At 36.4% G+C, this 20,155-nt stretch overlaps 1 protein-coding gene across 1 annotated transcript in view; it reads left to right on the plus strand.

Annotated features, from left to right (window-relative positions):
* The window catches only part of LOC131077369 (phospholipase A(1) LCAT3), a 186,232-nt gene that overhangs the window by 141,171 nt on the left and 24,906 nt on the right, over nt 1-20,155 (plus strand). The window contains exons 8-10 of the mRNA XM_058014857.2: nt 1,681-1,838; nt 1,945-1,999; nt 17,597-17,650. Of these exons, the coding sequence (XP_057870840.2) occupies nt 1,681-1,838; nt 1,945-1,999; nt 17,597-17,650 (267 nt within the window). The remainder of the gene's footprint in view (nt 1-1,680; nt 1,839-1,944; nt 2,000-17,596; nt 17,651-20,155) is intronic.

Here is a 20,155-nt window from a genome sequence, read left to right on the forward strand (position 1 = left end):
TCCTTCCTTCATACATGATGGGGGTTTACAAACAGATTTATTACAGACATATGAATTTTATATCTATTCATATATATGTATATATAAAAGATAATTGTTGAGAAATAATCTATAGGCAATATTTATACCACAAGAGCAAATATTAGAATTATTAGATGCTGGTTGCTGTCTTTCAATGCTTGATCTGGAAGTTATCTTCTTTCTTTTAATGCCATTCTTACTTGCATTCCATGATCCCCTCTTTTTATTCCCATTCTCAATATGATCTTAAATCTTCCTCAAGAGACCACCAGACCATCCTTCCTGCATATAAATACTCTTTCTTGCATTTAAATGTTGTTTCTTTCATATTGAATTTTTCATTACACCAACCTTTCGGAAATGCCTCATACTTACTCAACATTAGCACCAAACCACACAGCATTTGAACACTCACTTCCGGACCATCTACAACATCCGCACTACACATAGTGACATCAATGACAACACTAGACAAGTTGACATCAATGACAACACCAGACAAGTTGACATCAATGACAACATAAGCAGCACAACTCAAGTTTCCAACAATACCGATCACCACAAAATTCTATGGTTGCATCTCTCACTTGTATGCTAGTTTCACTGTTAGTCAATATCGACATAATCTTTGATCTTTATTAATGCCTAAATGTGAATGATATGCTATGTATGAAGCAAAATAAGGATGGTTTTTTTGTCCGTATATTGACTAGTGGATGTGTTCCATTCAGTAGTCCAACTCTCAAGTTTGTATATCTTTTAATGCAAACCCACCCTATCTTTTAAGAATAATGTTTATTTTGAAGAAAATTTTGAAGATAAACAAAAAGATATATAACTTTACTACTATACAAAAATTGCAAGGATGTGTAACATGTCATGGACCATACTCAACCCTTTGTTTTGATTTGAGAAATAATATTGTGAGTTAAGCACTGAAATTTCTTTGCAACACCACTTGGTTTGATATCTCAATATTTATCCTTCTTGGTTGCCATATTGTTTAAATTTTATATTTCTATAATGCAACAAATTTTTTAAAGCAAAGGAGAAAACTTATATTCTCTGCATACTTATTTTTGCTTTCTAGGTTAAATTCCTTAGCAGGAATTTATTTTATAAAGAACATGACATAATTTTAATATCTTGTATGCATCATAAAAATTTGACATAATTTATAAATTCTAGTCAAATATGAAGTAGAATCCAACACTACATATCTTATGCCAGTAGTATTGCCATGCCGTTACTTGTGCAATGAGATAATGACATCAAATTTGTTCTTGAAATGAAGACTATTTCTATGGACACTTATTTTCTATACTTTACATAGAGGAATATATCTGAAATTTGACGTAATGTCTACATCTGAAGTCTCTCTCTCTCTGTGTAGATGTAGAAAGGATGGTATGTAGGGTGGCTTTTCAAAATTTTCCTTAACTAGTTCAGCTTACATTAAGAATTCATTCAATTAATTTTTTGTTCTAAATCTTCATTTGTACAAACTGAGAAATGATTTGGTTGATAAAATAGAAGGTGAAATAATGGCATGAATTAAGGTCAGACAAGTTTATATGGTCAGAACATATTTTGACATTATTGTGATTGACTCTGTAGTTCATAAACAGCATGCTTATCCAAGTTTTTCTAATTTGGCAGTTAACATATGATGGTAGGTCTATACCTTTACCATTCAATATGGATATATTTAAATGGTCAGAGGAAACTCGCCAAATTCTAGGTACAGCACAACTACCAGAAGGAATTAAATTCTACAATATATTTGGCACAACATATGAGACGCCTTTTAGTGTATGGTATGCAATATGCACCTAACCTTGTAATCTATACATTGATATTCTAAAAGAAAGATCAGGTTTGTCGAGCAATATGATTTAATGATTTTTTGGGTGTATGTTGTAGCTATGGAACACAGACTTCCCCAATTGGCAACTTGGAAGAAATTTGCAACTCAAAGGTATAAATAATTTTCAGTCGTAGAAACTTTGAGGCATTGGTGCATGAGGTAAAAGAATGTAAATGCAATTTTCATATTTCACACTTATTGTAAAAACATGATTGAAATTAATTGATGATTTATTTTTTCTAGTGCTTATTCGTGCTTTCACACTCCTTTTCCTAAAAACATTTTTCTTGTAGTCGAATCACTAGCCATATGTTCTTTTCATGGGTGCTTTCATGCTTCACTTATGATGTTTTGTGGTGTTTCACAATTTACCAATATATTGTTTAGTATTTAGTTGTGTAAACATCCTTTAAAGAGTTCATATGGCAATGCTAAAAGTGCCAAGATTTTTTATTAATTTTCTTATATCTAGTAGACATTATTGAATTCCAAATTCTCAGTGATTCATGCAAATGCAGAGTTTTCTTCTACATGGAACACTTAACCATTAAGGTTGTCGTCCATTATGCTAGTCACTTCTTCAAGTGCAGGACTTTCAGAAATATCAATGTCATGTGATGCTTGAAGTTTTAACATGAACTTTTATGTTGATCATGGAACAATAATTGATCATCGTCGTCTTGTAGAAATTTTTTGCCAATGAGACACATTGATAATAATACATGTAGAAATGGAATGGATTTGCCTATAATTAGTGACAAAATTTTGAATTAAGTGAACCATGGCAAGTTTGTTAAGATGGTGTAAATTTTTTCTATTTAGTTTCATATTAGGTTTCTGGTTGCAAATTTCTCTTGTTGGTTGTGCCATTTATTGTTTGAAATCTATGCTACTGGTTCATCAAGAAAACCCCCTGGATTTGGGTATGATTTGCTCCTTGTTTGAGTATAGATGTGGTTCAATTGTGGCTTCAGTAAGGGTTTTGACTTTTTCTTGTGTTCTACATAGTTTCCCACAAGGATGCATCCCCCCTAGAAAAACGTGCATCCCCTGTAGGGGACATTTCTGAGACTTGGGGACTTGGGGGAAACATCCCCCCACAACACCACCACTTCTGGCACCTTCTCCACCTTTGTCAGGGAGGCAGTCAAATCACTTGCTATATGGCAAATACCATCACATACTAATTGCAACCTTTAACTTCGTGAAAACTAGTTGGCCTTTCATGGGGCACTCACAGAGATGTTATATTGCATATTTTGCCTTGAAGATTCCAATTCACCTCTATTTTATATCAGCACTGCCCCCCTAGCACCACTCCGCCACCGTCTCCCCACCATCCCCTCACCGTCCCCAAATTTAGGCCCTTGGTCCCCCAGTCCTTGAAACCCATCCCCACATACCACCATCCCCCTGTCAGGAAAGTTTGTGGAACATTGATTCAACATTGACGAATTGGCATGAACCCATTTCAAACCGAGCCAAATTCTTAAAATTCCCAATGAACTTGACAAAAATTTACTAGTCTTGGGAGGAAAATCAGATTGTTTTATTGTTCCCATTTTTTAGGTTCTCTCGTAGTGCAGCTGGTGCTAGCATTCTGGGTTGGTGTCAACATGATCAAAGGAGTATTTCGATGCTGCCATTGTGTTCAGATGGATTGATGGAGATGAATGACACTTTTTGGTATGATTATGGATAACTTGTCCATACAATTTTTTCAGTCTGGACATCGATTAGGTCAGTTGGGAGTTTTTGCTTACTATTTTTAGCATATTACTATTTATTGTAAGTGCTATTTCTGGTAATTGGTCTCAGTCTGACTTTTCCCTCAGCTACAAAGTGCAGAGTCTTCAGTTTTAGTTAAATATTTTAATAAAGTGGATGTCAAAGCTAAGGAGGTAAAATAATATTTTAATATCATTTTATGTGGCCTTCTGAAGTGAAAAGAAAATAAAGAATTAAATGATAGTTTATGAGAAAAAAGGGTGAACATCCACTTGGGGAGAGAAAAGTGAAATATTAAAAATGAGCAAAGGTTATTATTTTGTTGTTTCTAAGTTTCTCTAATTTCTCATTGAGACTATATATTGCATTTTTAGCTTTCATTATGGACATACTGAAGTTTATCATTTCTGATATTTCTCTCTAATTGATAAGAAGAAACCCTACGTGGTTCAGAGATCGAACGTGGTTCATCTCAAGCCTTTGGAGGACGTAAACCCTCTTTGGGAAATCAGTTTCGGTAGTGGAAGATCTACCCTAGCTGGTAGTTGTTGGAGATATCTTACTGGTATTTCATAGTGCTTTCAGATTTGAGATTCCTTTATGTGGCTTCTTTTAGAGATATTTTGCAGGAGAGCTTGGCTTGGGATTCTACAGGATTCAGAGGCAACATATTCTACCCTTTTCTAGGCTCGAGTGAAGGAACTAACTTGTGGTGTGAAACAAAATTCGAAAAGTAATCTTCTTGGGCTTCCAAGAAATCTGCCACACTATCTGATTTGCTCGCCATCATTAATTATATCTTCTTTTTCATCAGTTTTTCTCTCTGTATCAAGATTTGGTAATCTTCACCTGCCCCTGAAGGTGATGTTCTGTCGATTAGAGATCTTTCAATCCTCTTGAGCCTCTCGCTTGATCCTTTGTTGGTTCTCCATTAAATGTTCCTTCGTTCTTCCCAGTCTGCTCTGTACTTAAGTAATCTTCATCTCCAATGAGATCTGATCTCTTCTTCGTAGATCACCTCGAGCCACACACCAGTCCGCAACAAGTTCGTCATCAATGAGTTCTTCACTCTTTCTCGACCTGCCTTCAAAAGATTGACAACTACGTCCTGTTGACGTGGCTAAAATCGCAGAACTACGACTCTCTCTGGCCAACGCAGAATAGAATGATCTTGCTGAGTATCCTATCCTCTCTTGAGATAAAGAAATCCCTAATGCTGTTTCAATTGATCAATGGGGACGACCTAAAGGTTTCGATTGTCAGGTCTTGACTGCAGGATAATTTAGTGATCGATGTGTTTTGCTGGGAGCACAAGGGGACTTATGTTTTGCAACAAGGTGGTTTGCTGTGATTCTCAGATTGCGAAATAAAAAGAAAAGAGGAAGGGTTCAGGAAGCCTAAGGACAAGGATGATAACAGTTGATGTAGACAGATTTCGATAAACCAGTTTTTGTTTTGCCAGAGACACCCTCACAACTAGACAAGAATGGTGCAAGCTCCAAGGGATGAAGGATTTTCAGACCGGAGACACTCGTTTTAGGCACCCAATTCTGGCGCAGCCTAAGACGAACACCTGCAGTTGAACTAAGAACAGTTTGGGCTCAGACTAACCATGCATGGTGACCTACAATCAACAGACCCCCAATGGTATGAACCGGAAACGCATCAAATACCCCTCTACACTTCACCATTAAAATCCCTGCACTCTAAAATTAACTAGCTGAAAGAAACCATGCAAACAAAATGAAAACAAAGGCAATAAACACCATATTCAATGTCCATATATTTGCTTCAACTGCCATTACAACAATTTCTGCAGCATCTCTATGCTATATCTAACCTATTCTAACTCTAAAATCGAACTACAAAATTCTAACCAGAGTCTAACTATCTAACCATCTAACCTTTTACAAAAGAAAGGCCTCTGCCTTTTCTAGATTTTACATGTCGAACCGATGGCCAGGATTGATTGCATCCAAGGGTTGCAACCTGCCTTCCAGAAGCTGGCAGCTTTAACCCATGCCCACTTAATTCTTAGTTATTGCTTAAACCACTATCTCAACTACTGACAACTGTTTGTCTTTAATTTAGGTCTATCTGGTAGTTGAACATAACTGTCCACAACTGACCTGTTTCCCCTCTATTTCAAAATATCTTGCACAAGACCTACAGATAGTTTTACATTAAAACAATTTCAGTTTTTAGAACTGAATTTCTGGAATTAAATCCAGCTTTGCATTTATGAGAATGCATGTTTGCTGCATTCTGAATGTTCTTCGGCCCTTTCTGGTCTCAGTGGTGGATTTCAACTTGTTGTCTGGGTGGCATGCTTCCCATTCCTTCATCGCTTTGATCTTGCACTGCATCTTTGCTTCTAGATTTGATCGCGATCCTTCTTCGATTTGTGTTTCAGGCTTTCTCCTGGTTCCTCCCAATGATGCCCTCGACCTGCAAACAACCAATTTCATCTTTAATCAATCAATTTTGACAAATTAATTAAATTAATTTGACAAACATTAAGTTATCTAATGTCCAGCTCGAGAAGCTCTTTGTGAGATGTATCTTTTGAATCTCTCACTTCTTACCTGAAGTCGATCTGTTTTCTCGATTCGTTCTCCTACTTGGACAAAATTCGGGCTTTTAGGCCTCAGTGCAAACTTTAAGTTAAACTCGGCAATTTTACTTAAAATGTGCGATTTGATGTTTTAATTTTAAACGCTCATTCTCTTGTTAGCCATTTTCGGCTATTCAAGTTTCTTCGTGCGATTTAAAAAAAAAAAGATGTCTAACGTTTGATTGAAATTCGACATTTTTATTAAAAATGAGAGTTTTAACACACAAAACAAAGTTGACACTTTATGAAAATGTGAGACTTAATAAAAATCGACACTTTAAAGCATTGTGAGAGGCTTTCATGATTTCGGCTTATTAATGTATTTTGAGAGGTTTTAGTGATTTTCGGCTCAGAAAGCCTATTTTTCGAGTTCTCATTTTCTCCTTTTTCAGTCTTTGGATCATCTTTGAAAACTCGGGCTCTTGAAGAAAATTCGTGACTTTATCTTTTGGACATTTTTCCCTCTTCCAATTTCGGGCTATAAGCCGATTTTCAAACTTTAAGTTGTTTTTCGGGCTTTTGGAGGCTTTTGCGAGATTTTAGTTTAGGTGAAGATCGGCCAAAGCAATTAAAATGTGCGATTTTGATGAGTTTCGGCCTTTGAAGGCGATTTGGCAGACTTCAAGTTCTTGGGCCAAAAGAGATTTCGTGAGCTTTTGTTTGTATTTCGGCCTGATCAATTGATTTTTGCAAATTTCGGTCTGGAGAGCAACTTTGCGAATTTCGACTCTTTCTAACTTTTGGCTATTTGGGCGAAATGGTTGTTCTTTTGTTTCGGCCTGCAAGGGGAGTTCTCGAGATTATGACCTGTTGATCATTTTCGGTTAATGGATCGAATTCGCGATTTTCTCCCTATGTTTTCTCACCCTTTTGCTTCTCACGCGTTTTACAAACCTGAGGATTCTTGGCTAAAATCATATATCGCGTAATTCCTTCTGATCATTTCGGCTTCAAAGGATTTTGCGAACTTGGTGAGTTTCGGCCTGAAAGGGGAATTTGCGAGGTTTTGGTTTCCGTCTCCATTTCGACCAAAAGGAGCTATCTGCGCGATTTGGACTCTGGAAAAGTTTTTCGGGCAAATGAAGACTTTTGTGCGATTTTCCAACTTTCGTTTTCGGCTTAGAAGATGGTTATTTCAACTTGCATTTCTGCCCATTAGGCTGATCTTGTTAGTCGTTTTCACTTTTTCGGCATTTTGGCTAAGTCTTCTAATTTCTGCTCAAAAGCCTTAAATGCGCAATTTTATTCTTGGAATTTTCTTTTGAAAATTGCATAAAGTCACTGAGTTGCTTGGTATGATTCACTGATGGCTCTGGTGACTTGGGCATTGGAAGGATTAGGGAAATCACATGCTTCTACTTGGCGATCTTGAAAGCATGATAACCGGAGGAGCCTCTTCCCATCGGGCAACGAGAGGGAGAGTTATCTTTGGGCAGACTGCAAAAACTTTAGGGGCCCCCTAAAGCAAGGGTGTGCGTGCGAGCACAACACATCCATCATCAACGACTTCATCATATCAGATCTCCTCTTCAACTACCAGGAAGCCACATGTCTTCATATTAGGCGTCCAAGTTACTTAGTCAAACTTGGTCAATCGCCACCTAGATCATCTTCCCTATCGGCATGCAAACGTGGTGTTAGAATCTTCTTATTTGACATCCAAATAGCACAGTTAGCTTAGGTCAATTATTTGTGTGAGCAGTTTATCTATCGGGCTACATACGTGGTGTCAAAATCTTCTTACAAAGTCATACGATCAATTTCTGTTAACCTGCCACGTGGACCCCTGCATCTATTGGGCAGCCAACGTGTTGACTGAATCACCTCTAACCGTCAAAATGATCTTAAACCCTTTCATGTTCTTTGCATTGCATGTATGCTTGTGGGATTGCGGGAGCCACTCTTTTCTTTCCCCTCATTGTCCTACATCATCATTCATGAGCCCATTTTACCCGTGTGGGCTGGCGGGATGCACCTCTTACACCTTGCTTTCATACCTCGTAGAGCCATCATACTTTGTGTTTGCATGTTACGGGATAGCGGAGTTCATCTCTTTCCTTTGTTCTTCTTACCCCGCAAGGTCCTCTTTCTCTTCATCTGCTTGCTGCGGGATAGCGGGATTCACCCCCTTCCTTCGTTTCTGCATTACCCCGCAAGACCATCTCAATTTTATCTTACTTGGCGCGAGATAGTGGAGGCTTTATTAACTTTTGAACAAGTCTGATCACAAAATGCAACTTATATCTTCAAACCCTAGTCACCTAAATATAGCAAATTCGTATAAAATCATAGGCTGCTTCAAAAATCATGAAACCACCATCAAAAAGCTTCAGCTGCACTCTGGTACCAAAACACCCTAGCTGGAAAAGTTAATAAATCGCTATGTCCTCCAATTCTGCCTAAGACTTAAATGAGTTCTTACAAATTTAGCACAAATAGAGTCTCCGAATGAAGCTCTCATGTAAGCCAAATTCAATGCATATTTCACCACCTCAAATGGCTGCAACATTGAAGAATTATCTTTCTCCAATGGCTGGCTGAAGACAAAAATCCTCAGTTCCTTGCAGAGAAAACTCATGAAATAGATGCACAAAAGAATGAATGAAATCCCTTTTCAAAAGCCTTTATATAATATTTAATTTGCATTTGGCTTCATCTCATTTAATTTCATTTACTTTTCCCTCCATTTGGTGCACAATATAAAGTATACTTATTAAACACTTATATCTCCCTTTAAATAACACTTTATCAATTATATTGAAGTACACTTTAAAAGCATTTAATATATCATCTCTTAAAGTGGGCCCCCAATATAACTTAAATGCACTTTAAATAATTGACTTCATAATTCATTAAATAACCCCCTCATAATAAAGTCAATTAGATATTTAAATGATGCGCACTTTTAAATTAATTAATTAATTATTATTATTAAAGTACAACTTTTAATAATAAAAATGCCATAACTTCCACAATAATGCATATAATTCAATTCTGTCTGAGCTAGGAGGTAATCCACTACATCCACTGTGCATCCAACTGCCTTACTAAAAATAGTAAGGGTTCCTCTCTAACATCCACTAACTTACTATAAATAATAAGTATAGCAAACGGAGCCCTGGAAACACCAAACAAAAGCCACAACTGAAAACCACTGAACTCTCGAGACGATACAAGCCTCAAGAGACCCTCTATCCATACTTATTAGCCTACGAGAGTCAAAATGATAGGCTAATCATCCAAAATCCATGTCTGCTAAAATGAGGACATTACACACTCTTGCTGGCCTGTCCTCTCTTCTACGTTATCCATCATGTTGTATAAAAACTATCAACATCTCTTCTCTATGTTGACCATTCTCTTCTATGCTGCATCATTCTTTCATGTTGAATGTAGTGCTCTGTGGACTGTCTTTAACATATCTTTCACTACTTTCAGTTGTACTCATCCTTATGTAAGCAAGTATGCACCACAAACTGAATCCATTTTCAACAAACTAAAATGTGTGCCAACAATTTCAGAGCTTGATATGCTACCAAGGCATAAACTTCTCCAATACAAGCAATTACAACAGATATACAAAATCTTAACCAACTCAATCATCAACTAAACTATATACAGACAATCATCCTTCTTGACAGCTTTTCCTGTCACTATTTCCTCTCATTTGTAGCATCTTGTCCTTACACTTGTCCTTTTCAAAATTTGAGGGTGGAGGATGTGATCAATATGTAGCTCGCCCTAAGGTCCTGCATCTCCTTAAGATTGAGGGGATATCACTTGTGCATGGAATGCATAGTGCTTGCTCATGAACACATTCTTGCCACTCGCATTTCTTTGGGTGCACTTTCTCCTCCGGATTTTCTTGATATCCTTTTGTCTCTCATTTGCAACATTTGGAGCAGCATTGATCATCTTCCTTTGCTTGACTATCCTTGATTTACAGTATTTAGTTGTATGGCCAAAATTGTTGCAGTTGTAGCAAACTATGTCCTTACTAAACATAGGAGTAGAGTGATTTCTATTTGACTTATTTGTTCTCCTTCTCCAATCCCTATTTTTGTGGCCAGTTGATGGAACAAAAGAATTTCTTGACTTTCTAGGAGCACTTCTGATTTCGTTCCATGCATGTTTTTGTCTTACATCACTTCTACCGACTCTCTCATGCTGCCAATAGTGGTTATTTCTTGCATTTTTGTTGAAGGAGGAAGTGTAGGGGCTGCCATAATTTTGGGATGATTTTCTCCTACATTCATGATTTTTATGACCAAGTCCATTACATTGATAACATATGACATTCACATTTCTTGGAGCAGCAAAAGAATTCTTGCTTACACAATTAGGAGAAGGCATATGCATGAACCTACATTCTGAAATCCCATGTCCATATGCATTACATCTATGACACTTTATATTTTTGCTTCCAGAGAATTTAATTTGACCTCTCCTGGATCCTTTTCTACATTCACTTGCTCTATGTCCATATCCCTTGCATGAAAAACAATAACCAGAGAAAAGGGAATTGTGACTTACAAATTTATTTTGCCACAAGTGTGGAGATCTTGCAGGCATGTTTGCTCCATTTCCTCTTCTTCTGATATCTTCTTGTTCTCGGTCTTGGGAGCAACATATCTTGGTCTTCTTCCAGCAGGAGGTCTCTTAACCTTTCTTCTTGAGTCCTTATTTTTAATGAAGCCATCTTCATTCAGCTTGGCCTTATCCTTTGGATCAACATGCTTTTTCTTTGTAGCAACAACATTCTCGTTTGAAGCAGCAACTGTGAAAGTTTTTCCATTACCATCTTTACTTGAGGATACAAAGTTTATCTCTTTTAGAGGTCTCGACACTTGTAAAACATTGGCCAACCTCACAACCCAAGCTAGTTGAATCTTTGTTCTTCTTCTGCTTATTCATCATATTGTTTAATGCATCCGTGCTGCCCTCATACTTCATTCTCAGATTGGGATCTTCTTTGCACTTCTCAAGCTCCTTTTTGAGATTTGCCATTTCATCTCCTAGCTTCTGACATTCCTTTTCTTTAGTCTCCAATTCAAATTTCATTTCCTCACCTTTCTTCTTAGCTTCTTCCAACTGTGTTTTGAATGTGGTGATATTTTGATTAGCTTCTTCAAGACTCTTGCTTAGCTGATCTTGCTCCTTTGAGGTTTACTTCTTGTCTTTTTTGTATTCTTCCCATTCTTCCAAGGTAAATATCAGTTCTCCTCCAAAACCAACTTCAGTATCAACTTCATCTTCATCATCACTGCCAAATAAACTTGATATCTGAATTGAGATCCACTGTCACAGCTTGACGTCTTATTCTTATCTTGGATCTCTTGTGCCATGAATAGCTGAGTTTCTTTTTCCTTTTCACGGTAGCAACTAACAGATCTGGATTTATCATCTCCACATTGTTTGCTCCTTTATTCTTCTCCCATTCACAATCTGATTCAACAGTGCTAGGCTCTTCTCCATAGATTTTCTTTAGTTTGTCCCATACGTTCTTTGCAAACTTACGTTTCTTGACCTTTGAAGACACTATATCAGATAGCCCGCTGAGAATAACCTTCTTAGTTTCAACATTGCATTCATATTCTCTTTTAGCATCAAGATCAGTAGGAGTAGCAGGGATTGTATAATGATTTTGAACAGAGATCCAAACATCATAACCTAAGGCACACAAATAGGTTTCCATTCTTAAGCCCCATATGACATAGTTTTTGCCATCAAACATAGGTGCAGGGAATTACTCAAATTTAACTATTGTCCTCACAAACCAGAATCTACCCAAGCTAGAAAAAGCTTATCTATTAGGGAACCTAGGGTTCTGATACCAATTGTTGACTTGGTTAGCATCTCTTCCGGGATTCGTGACATGTGCTTGCTCCCGCCTCCCATGGATCCTTGTCTTTGGTCGCTCTCCCGTTCATTGATAGCTCAAGCTTTTGGCATAACAACAGCGGTGTCTGGTTGTAAATTGGTATCAGAGCCCTAGGTTCCCTATTAGATAAGCTTTCTCTAACTTGGGTAGTTTCTGGTTTGTGAACACAATGGTTAAATTTGAGTCAATCCCTGCACCTATGTTTGATGGCACAAACTATGTCATTTGGAGCTTAAGAATGGAAACCTATTTGTCTGCCTTAGGTTATGATGTTTGGATGTCATGTCAAAATGGTTATATAGTCTTTGCTACTACTCCTACTGATCTTGATGCTAAAAGAGAATATGAATGCAATGCTGAAGCAATGAAGATTATTCTCAGCGGGCTATCTGATATAGTGTCTTCAAAGGTCAAGAAATGTAAGTTTGCAAAGAACGTATGGGACGGACTGAAGAAAATCTATGGAGAAGAGCCTAACACTGCTGAATCAGATTGTGAACGGATGAAGAATAAAGGAGTAGACAAATGTGAAGATGATAAATGCAGATTTGTTAGTTGCTACCGTGAAAAGGAAAAAGAAACTCAGCTATTCATGGCACAAGAGATCCAAGATAAGAAGAAGACATTAAGCTGTGATAGTGGATCTCAATCCAGGTATCAGGGTTTATTTGGCAATGATGATGAAGATGAAGTCGATACTGAAGTTGGTTTTGGAGGAGAACTGATATGTACCCTCAAAGAATGGGAAGAATACAAAAAATACAAGAAGTCAGCCCCACAGGAGCAAGATCAGCTAAGCAAGAGTCTTGAAGAAGCTAATCAGAATATCACTACATTAAAAACACAGTTGGAAGAAGCTAAGAAGAAAGGTGATGAAATGAAATTTGAATTGGAGACCAAAGAAAAGGAGTATCAGAAGCTAGGAGATGAAATGGCAAATCTCAAAAAGGAGCTTGAGAAGTGCAAAGAAGATCTCAAGATGAGAATGAAGTATGAGGGCAGCACGGATGCATTAAACAATATGCTGAATAAGCAGAAGAAGAAGAAAGATTCAACTGGCTTGGGTTGTGAGGTTGGCCAATGTTCTACAAGTGCTGAGACATTTAAAAGAGAGATAAACTTTGTATCCTCAAGTCAGGATGGTAATGGAAAAACTTTCATAGTTGCTGCTTCAAATAAGAAGAACGCTGCTGCTACAAAGAAAAAGCATGTTGATCCAAAGGGTAAGGCCAAGCTGAATGAAGATGGCTTCATTAAAGATAAGGACTCAAGAAGAAAGGTTAGGAGACCTCTTTCTGGAAGAAGAACAAGATATGCTGGCCCCAAGATTGAGAACAAGAAGATATCAGAAGAATGGATTGCTGCAAATGTACAGCCCAAGGTCAACCACATAAGAAGAGGAAATGGAGCAAACATGCCTGCAAGATCTCCACACTTGTGGGAAAATAAATTTGTAAGTCACAATTCCCTTTTCTCTGATTATTGTTTTTCATGCTAGGGATATGGACATAGAGCAAGTGAATGTAGAAAAGGATCTAGGAGAGGTCAAATTAAATTCTCTGGAAGCAAAAATATAAAGTGTCATAGATGTAATGCATATGGACATAGGATTTCAGAATGTAGGTTCATGCATATGCCTTCTCCTAGTTGTGTAAGCAAGAATTCTTTTGCTGCTCCAAGAAATGTGAATGTCATATGTTATCAATGTTTTGGACTTGGTCATAAAAGTCATGAATGTAGGAGAAAATCATCCCAGAATTATGGCAGCCCCTACACTTCCTCCTTCAACAAAAATGCAAGAAATAACTACTATAGGCAGCATGAGAGAGTGGATAGAAGTGAAGTAAGACAAAGACGTGCATGGAACGAAATCAAAAGTGCTCCTAGAAGGTCAAGAAATTCTTTTGTTCCATCAGCTGGCCACAAAAATAGGGATTGGAGAAGGAGAACAAATCAGTCAAATAGAAATCACTCTACTTCTCTGTTTAGTAAGGACATAGTTTGCTACAACTACAACAATTTTGGCCATACAACTAAATATTGTAGATCAAGGGTAGTCAAGCAAAGGAAGATGATCAATGCTGCTCCAAATGTGGCAAATGAGAGACAGAGGGAGATCAAGCAAATCTGGAGGAGAAAGTGCACCCAAGGAAATGAGAATGGCAAGAATGTGTTCATGAGCAGGCACTATGTATTCCATGCACAAGTGATATCCCCTCAAGCTTAAGGAGATGCACGACCTTAGGGGGAGCTACATATTGATCACATCCTCCACCCCCAAATTTTGAAAAGGACAAATGTAAGGACATGATGCCACAAATAAGAGGAAATAGTGACAGGGAAAGATGTCAAGAAGGATGATTGTTTGTGTATAGTTTAGTTGATGATTGTCGTTGATGTCAGCAACTATGTAATCTCTAAACCCTTCTCTTCCTTTTCAGTCGAAATGAAAAAATATTTCTTTTGACAGTTAGTTTCTTTTTTGATGAAATTAGTTAGTTAGTTGGTTAGTTAAGTATATTAACTGTTTCCTTCAGCTGTAATTGAATGTTAGTTGCAAATCATAACTAAAATGTTGTTTTAGTTTGCTGTTTTTCTGTTTAAGTAAATTGGTTGTTACAAGTCACACAACTATAGACTCTTGCTAACTATGTATGGCCCATTGACTAGATCGGGTAATTGGACATGGTGAGCTGGGTAAGCACAAGCAGAACTTTTTGTTACCTTGGCCAAAGGTTTTTCTTTAAAGTATACCATTCACATATGGAGCACAACCATCTGCTCAGCCACCCTTACTCTACTAGGATACTTTGTTAAGACAAATAAGCTTGACCAACCAAGTTGACTGGAACCCTAGTCATAAAATTAACGTTCCACCGTTGTGTTTATCTTAGAGACTCATGGCATTTGCTCAAACAGGTTGAATTGCTATACTGACTTTCATGTAGGTTATTGTAAGATTATTACTTTCTCACTCCTGAGTCTATTATACTTCATGCTTGACTTGAAGGGTTTATTGGACTAATTATTATCCTCAACTTGCCAAACAAGCCTTAGCTAGTAGAATTTATTTCCGCCTAGCATTGTTAGTTTCCTAATGTATGATTTATACAAAATTCCTTAGCCAACTTTAACATGCTCCTATAGTTTGGGCTACATGATAGATCTATATTTTATTAATAGCATGCCTTTTCTTTAAGATGGTCACATAGAGTTCTGTCCTTTTCTTACTGTCAACCCTATGGTTCTAAGCCATCCTATGGTTCCAAGTCTCAAGAATCATAAGGTTGGGCCTTAAAAACCAACAAAACTCCTCTGTGACCAAGAAAGTATAAGACAGAAATCATGTTTCTCCAACTAGATAAATCTGTTTTTGGAACGAGTTCTTTTCATTACTTACAACATATCTTTATAAAGAAGACAGCCAATGGCTCTATTTACTGTTAAAAGACTCTTAATGAATTCGCAAGCTAGCTGCTTCTGCTAAGCCACTCATGCAGTTGTATTCACAAGTTCTTGCTCAAAATTACACTCATAATGAAACTGAAGAGCTATGGTGAAGTTGGAAATAAGAAACAGAATCTATAATTCACAAAGAATGACTTCCCAAGCATGGTCGAAGCTCAAATCTTTTATTAGAAAATGCATCTTAACTTCTTTATTGCAATGATAACTAATGTCAAATGTATGACATTCTTGAGCGTTCGCTCTTCGACTAAGCATTCAAGAAACTAAACCTTTTCTTTGTAAGGCAAGTTCTATGCCTTATGCATTATTATAAAACTTCAATGAATTTGGAATGGTTTCAGAATAAGAAAGAAATAATTCATGCCTATTGAAACAAGGTTGTCTTGCTTGAGTAAGCTTCTATCAAACCTTTAACCCACGAGCTTTGTGCTTCCGACAATATCTATTAGTATGACTTCAAGTAGCTGTATACATATATATTTCAGGAAATAAACCAATTGCTTCAGCTCCAATCGAGCAAAATCAGAACTTTCACCTTCTTTCTTTTCAGAGTTTGATGATAGAAGAAAGAAATAATGATGAGTAACTTTTCAGCCACCCATGACTCTTTTCCCCTTTCGGATATCAAATTCTATGCAAAGTTATTAAGCATTTTTCAAGAATCAGTTATGGCTCAATGCAATGTATCCTTCCCCAAATTATACCGTGCCCATTCAAATATAAGAGTAAAAAGTCATATGAGACTATTAGACCGATGGCCAAGCCTTCCTTTGCGTATTCAAAATGATAAATCATATGACAATGGCCCCGTTAATAAAAATGAGGGTGGAATCCAATCTTTGATGTAAGATAAGCTGAGGTGAAGTTGGCAATAATAAATATTTGATTTAAGCTTGGTCAAGCTTGAAGCCTTGGTGGCTTAAAGAATAATATAAATAAATCTTTTAACATGATAGCCGATAGCAGCTTGGGCTACATAGCCTCTTCGCTCAATGAAAAGTTTGAAACCTTACAATACTTTGAGCATTATCCAAATCACTAATTGGTATATACATACATATACAAGTTTTACATGCATATATATATGTATTTTTATGCTTATGTATGTATTTCATACAAACATATGCATACGTATACATATTTATATGTATTGTGTGCATAATCATATTCATAACTTACATGTATATATACAAGTTAGCAATAAAGGGTAACTTGTTTATATTTATTCTTTAAATTGTCTAAGAATCATAAATTATCATTATGGTAGAAAGGTGACAAGAACCTTGACGAGGTAAAAACCAATGTACACCTAACATAGGTGAAAAAGTGAACCTGGCCTTTGTCTCTAAGATTCAACAAGGAGACAAATAGGAACAACCTTACCCGATCCGATAGTAGTCTTAACCTAAGCGGAATAGGCTTAGGTGAAAAACTTCCTGTTCTCATGTTTGTGACCCTCTCTCCAACGATGCTCTCCCTCTCCTTCCTAAGGGTGGAGTGGCATACTCTGCATCCATCTTATAAACAGACTGTAGTCAGGCCATATCTTAGTACCAAACCAAACATAAAATATCAAAGCATTGATTACACTTTTAATCATTAAAGGCAAATATTCATTCATTCCAATGCAAATTCCATTTAAACATCTAACTGATGAATTCACATGTCTAAGCATTCATTTACCACCAAAATTATTATGCAAGAAAGGAAAGTAGCAATTGTATCATGAGGAGGGTGTAACACTGTGGATTTATGTACAGTTGCCAGAAGAAGTAATTAATCATCTGTATTTTTACTGGATTTTTCCTATAAACCCATGGTTTTCCTGGTCCAGCCCAAAGTGTGTACTGTCTTGATTTGTAGTAATGCCTAAAAGTGTTATAACTATGGGAATGCATTGAAACTAATTCTTTATCACAACATTGTAAAATTTGTCTTCTGCTGTGAATTTGTATCAATTGTTTCACTTGATCTACTTTGGGAAGTTGACTGGGAATTATTTCTTTCTTATTTTCAGCCTCAATACTCTTGTGTCGATGGAGATGGAACCATTCCGGCAGAGTCTGCAATGGTAATGTTCATGTAGAATATGGTTATACAGTGAATGCAACTAAGGATAAAAATAACTAGACTCTTTGGATTTCTAAATAGATAATGAAGAGTAGCATTCAATAAAACTAATGATAAGTGAAATTACATGAGCTTCGTAATTAAAGAGAAATTAATTCTCCCTTGATAATTTTTTCAAAGACATTTGCCTTTCAAGTAGATGATATTTTATGCTGTTAAAATTTAAATAGTTTGAAACTTTGAAGTGATATATTGTTTGTATTTTTTTTTTGAAGTGGAGGTATGTCTGATATCATGTTTTCCAAGAGAACTACTGCAATCTATTTTTTATATCATAAGGTATGAAAATGTGGAAGGTTAAGTGAAACTACAAATAATTAGTGTGAAAGCCCAGTATATTAGAGATATTAAAACACTTAGGAAAGCAACAATAATCAAATCAAATAAAGGAGTTGCAGCTGCCCAAGAATGTCTTCACCCTATGTGTGTTCCATATTAATTTCACTTTGAAGTCCCCAAAATTGCCCAAACTATAATGTAATGTTCATATAATTTTACTGGATTACCAGCATAGACAAATCTTAAATGTGTGTTGTACAATCCCACAATAGGCTCAACCTAGATTAGTTGGATTAAAGTACCTTGTGTGCAATCTGAATAAGAATGCAACATTGAAATGCTAGTGGCAGATGTTTTTCTTAGGGGGCTGAAATTTAGGCTGAACATGCCTACAATAGGAAAATGATGGAAAAAAGGTTCTCAGAAGGCTTCCTAAGAATACTTAAGGCATAGAATTCAAGTTGATCTGATGATGGGATATGCTACTGAGCCACCCAAGCTTGCAGCCTTGTGTCATATCTTTTGATTCTGTTGACGGGCAAATATTAATCAAGATTAAATAGTACTGTTATTTCACTTTTAATCTTTGATTTCTGTTGAGAAAGTAACATTAATAGACTCTTGTTGCACCCATAATAATAATCATTTCTTGTCAATATTATGATATATTCATTGTTATGTAGGTTTTATTTTGGTTTTACATGGAGTTTCAAGCCCCAACTTGGTTACAAATAAAAAAAATTACTGGATTGAATTAGGCCATTAGAAGGGAAGTTTATAATTCGGTAGGGAGTCTGGACACAAGTTTTGGTTGAATGATTATAATCACTAGTCTTGTGTTTTGATCTGACCAAGGTAACAATTGTAATTTATTTTTAATTTTTGTGGAGGATGGGCCTCAGTCTTTGTATATTTTGTTTTAATATATGATGCAGGTGCATCATTTATATATTTGTAGTTCTATTATTAATGTTTGTTCTAGATATTTCTAGACTCATAATTAGGAGTTGTTTATCATAAGCTCTCGATAATCTTCCAAATCTTTTTGTTTTAACTTAAGCGTAGGAGGTTAGAGAAAGTTTAGGGGTAGTTGTGATTTCCCCAAATAAAGGAAGATTATTGCGAATCTATTTTGGTTTTCTATGATGTATAAAACCAACTTTGTTCTCAGCACAAAAACAAGAAGAGTTATTGTGCAAATGAATAATATATACAAACTCTCATTATTAAGATATATGACAGCCATATTCTTTACAGAATTTTGTCGATATTTTTGTCTAATTTTGCTCCTGCGTAAAGTCTTAGCCCATCATAAATTCTTAGCCAACACATATTTTGTATCAGTTTGGTATCAGAGCCTATTCAAGAGCCTGGAGAAACAATTTGGTTGTAAATTATGTTATGGAATAGATGTTGAGTGTGGCTGAGTTAAGAGAATATTGTGGGGAGTTTTGTTTTCTTTTTTCGTTGCCGCCTGGTGGTTTGTAGAACTGGCCGCTAGAAAAACATGTTGTGGCTCCCTGTTCTAAACTGCATTCTTCTTTTCTTTGTCCAATCTGATTTCTACAATGCCATTAATGATTGATTGAAGGCAATGTTTTTGCAAGACAATTTCATTTCACATGCAAGGCACAATCATCTCTGAAGGCGGTTTGTCAGTTATTTTTCTTGTGACCTGATTTTAATAGAGTGGTTGTGAAGAGATAAAGATCACAGGTCAGACAATTATTTTTTATTTCTATGATCTTGGGAAGAGTTTAGTACTTTATCTGCCTGCACTGATTATTATTATTCTCATTATTCTCACAAATGTTTTCCATCTTCTGGAGCTATATTGGCACCTAATAGAATCAAATCGTGATAAGACTTGGAGCAAGATTTTATGCCAGTTTCTTCTAGAAAATGGTAATACCTACTTAGGATTGAAAAGAAAGAAAGAAAAATAGGAAAATATCAATGATGAGTGGAGTAATTTGGATTATTTGCGGAAGGCCATGAGTCCACCTATGTGGAGTCTGCAAATAACCTCTTAAATGAGAGAGAAACAGTTTTGCATATATTTAGTTAATGACCGAGATGCACTCCCCAAGGCCATAGAGTTAAGTGGTGGTGATTTATATGAAGCAAAGCCATGTTTGAGAAATGATAATGGCGTTTGGCCTATACT

Source organism: Cryptomeria japonica, chromosome 4 (genome assembly GCF_030272615.1).
Source record: "Cryptomeria japonica chromosome 4, Sugi_1.0, whole genome shotgun sequence".
Classification (NCBI taxonomy): domain Eukaryota; kingdom Viridiplantae; phylum Streptophyta; class Pinopsida; order Cupressales; family Cupressaceae; genus Cryptomeria; species Cryptomeria japonica.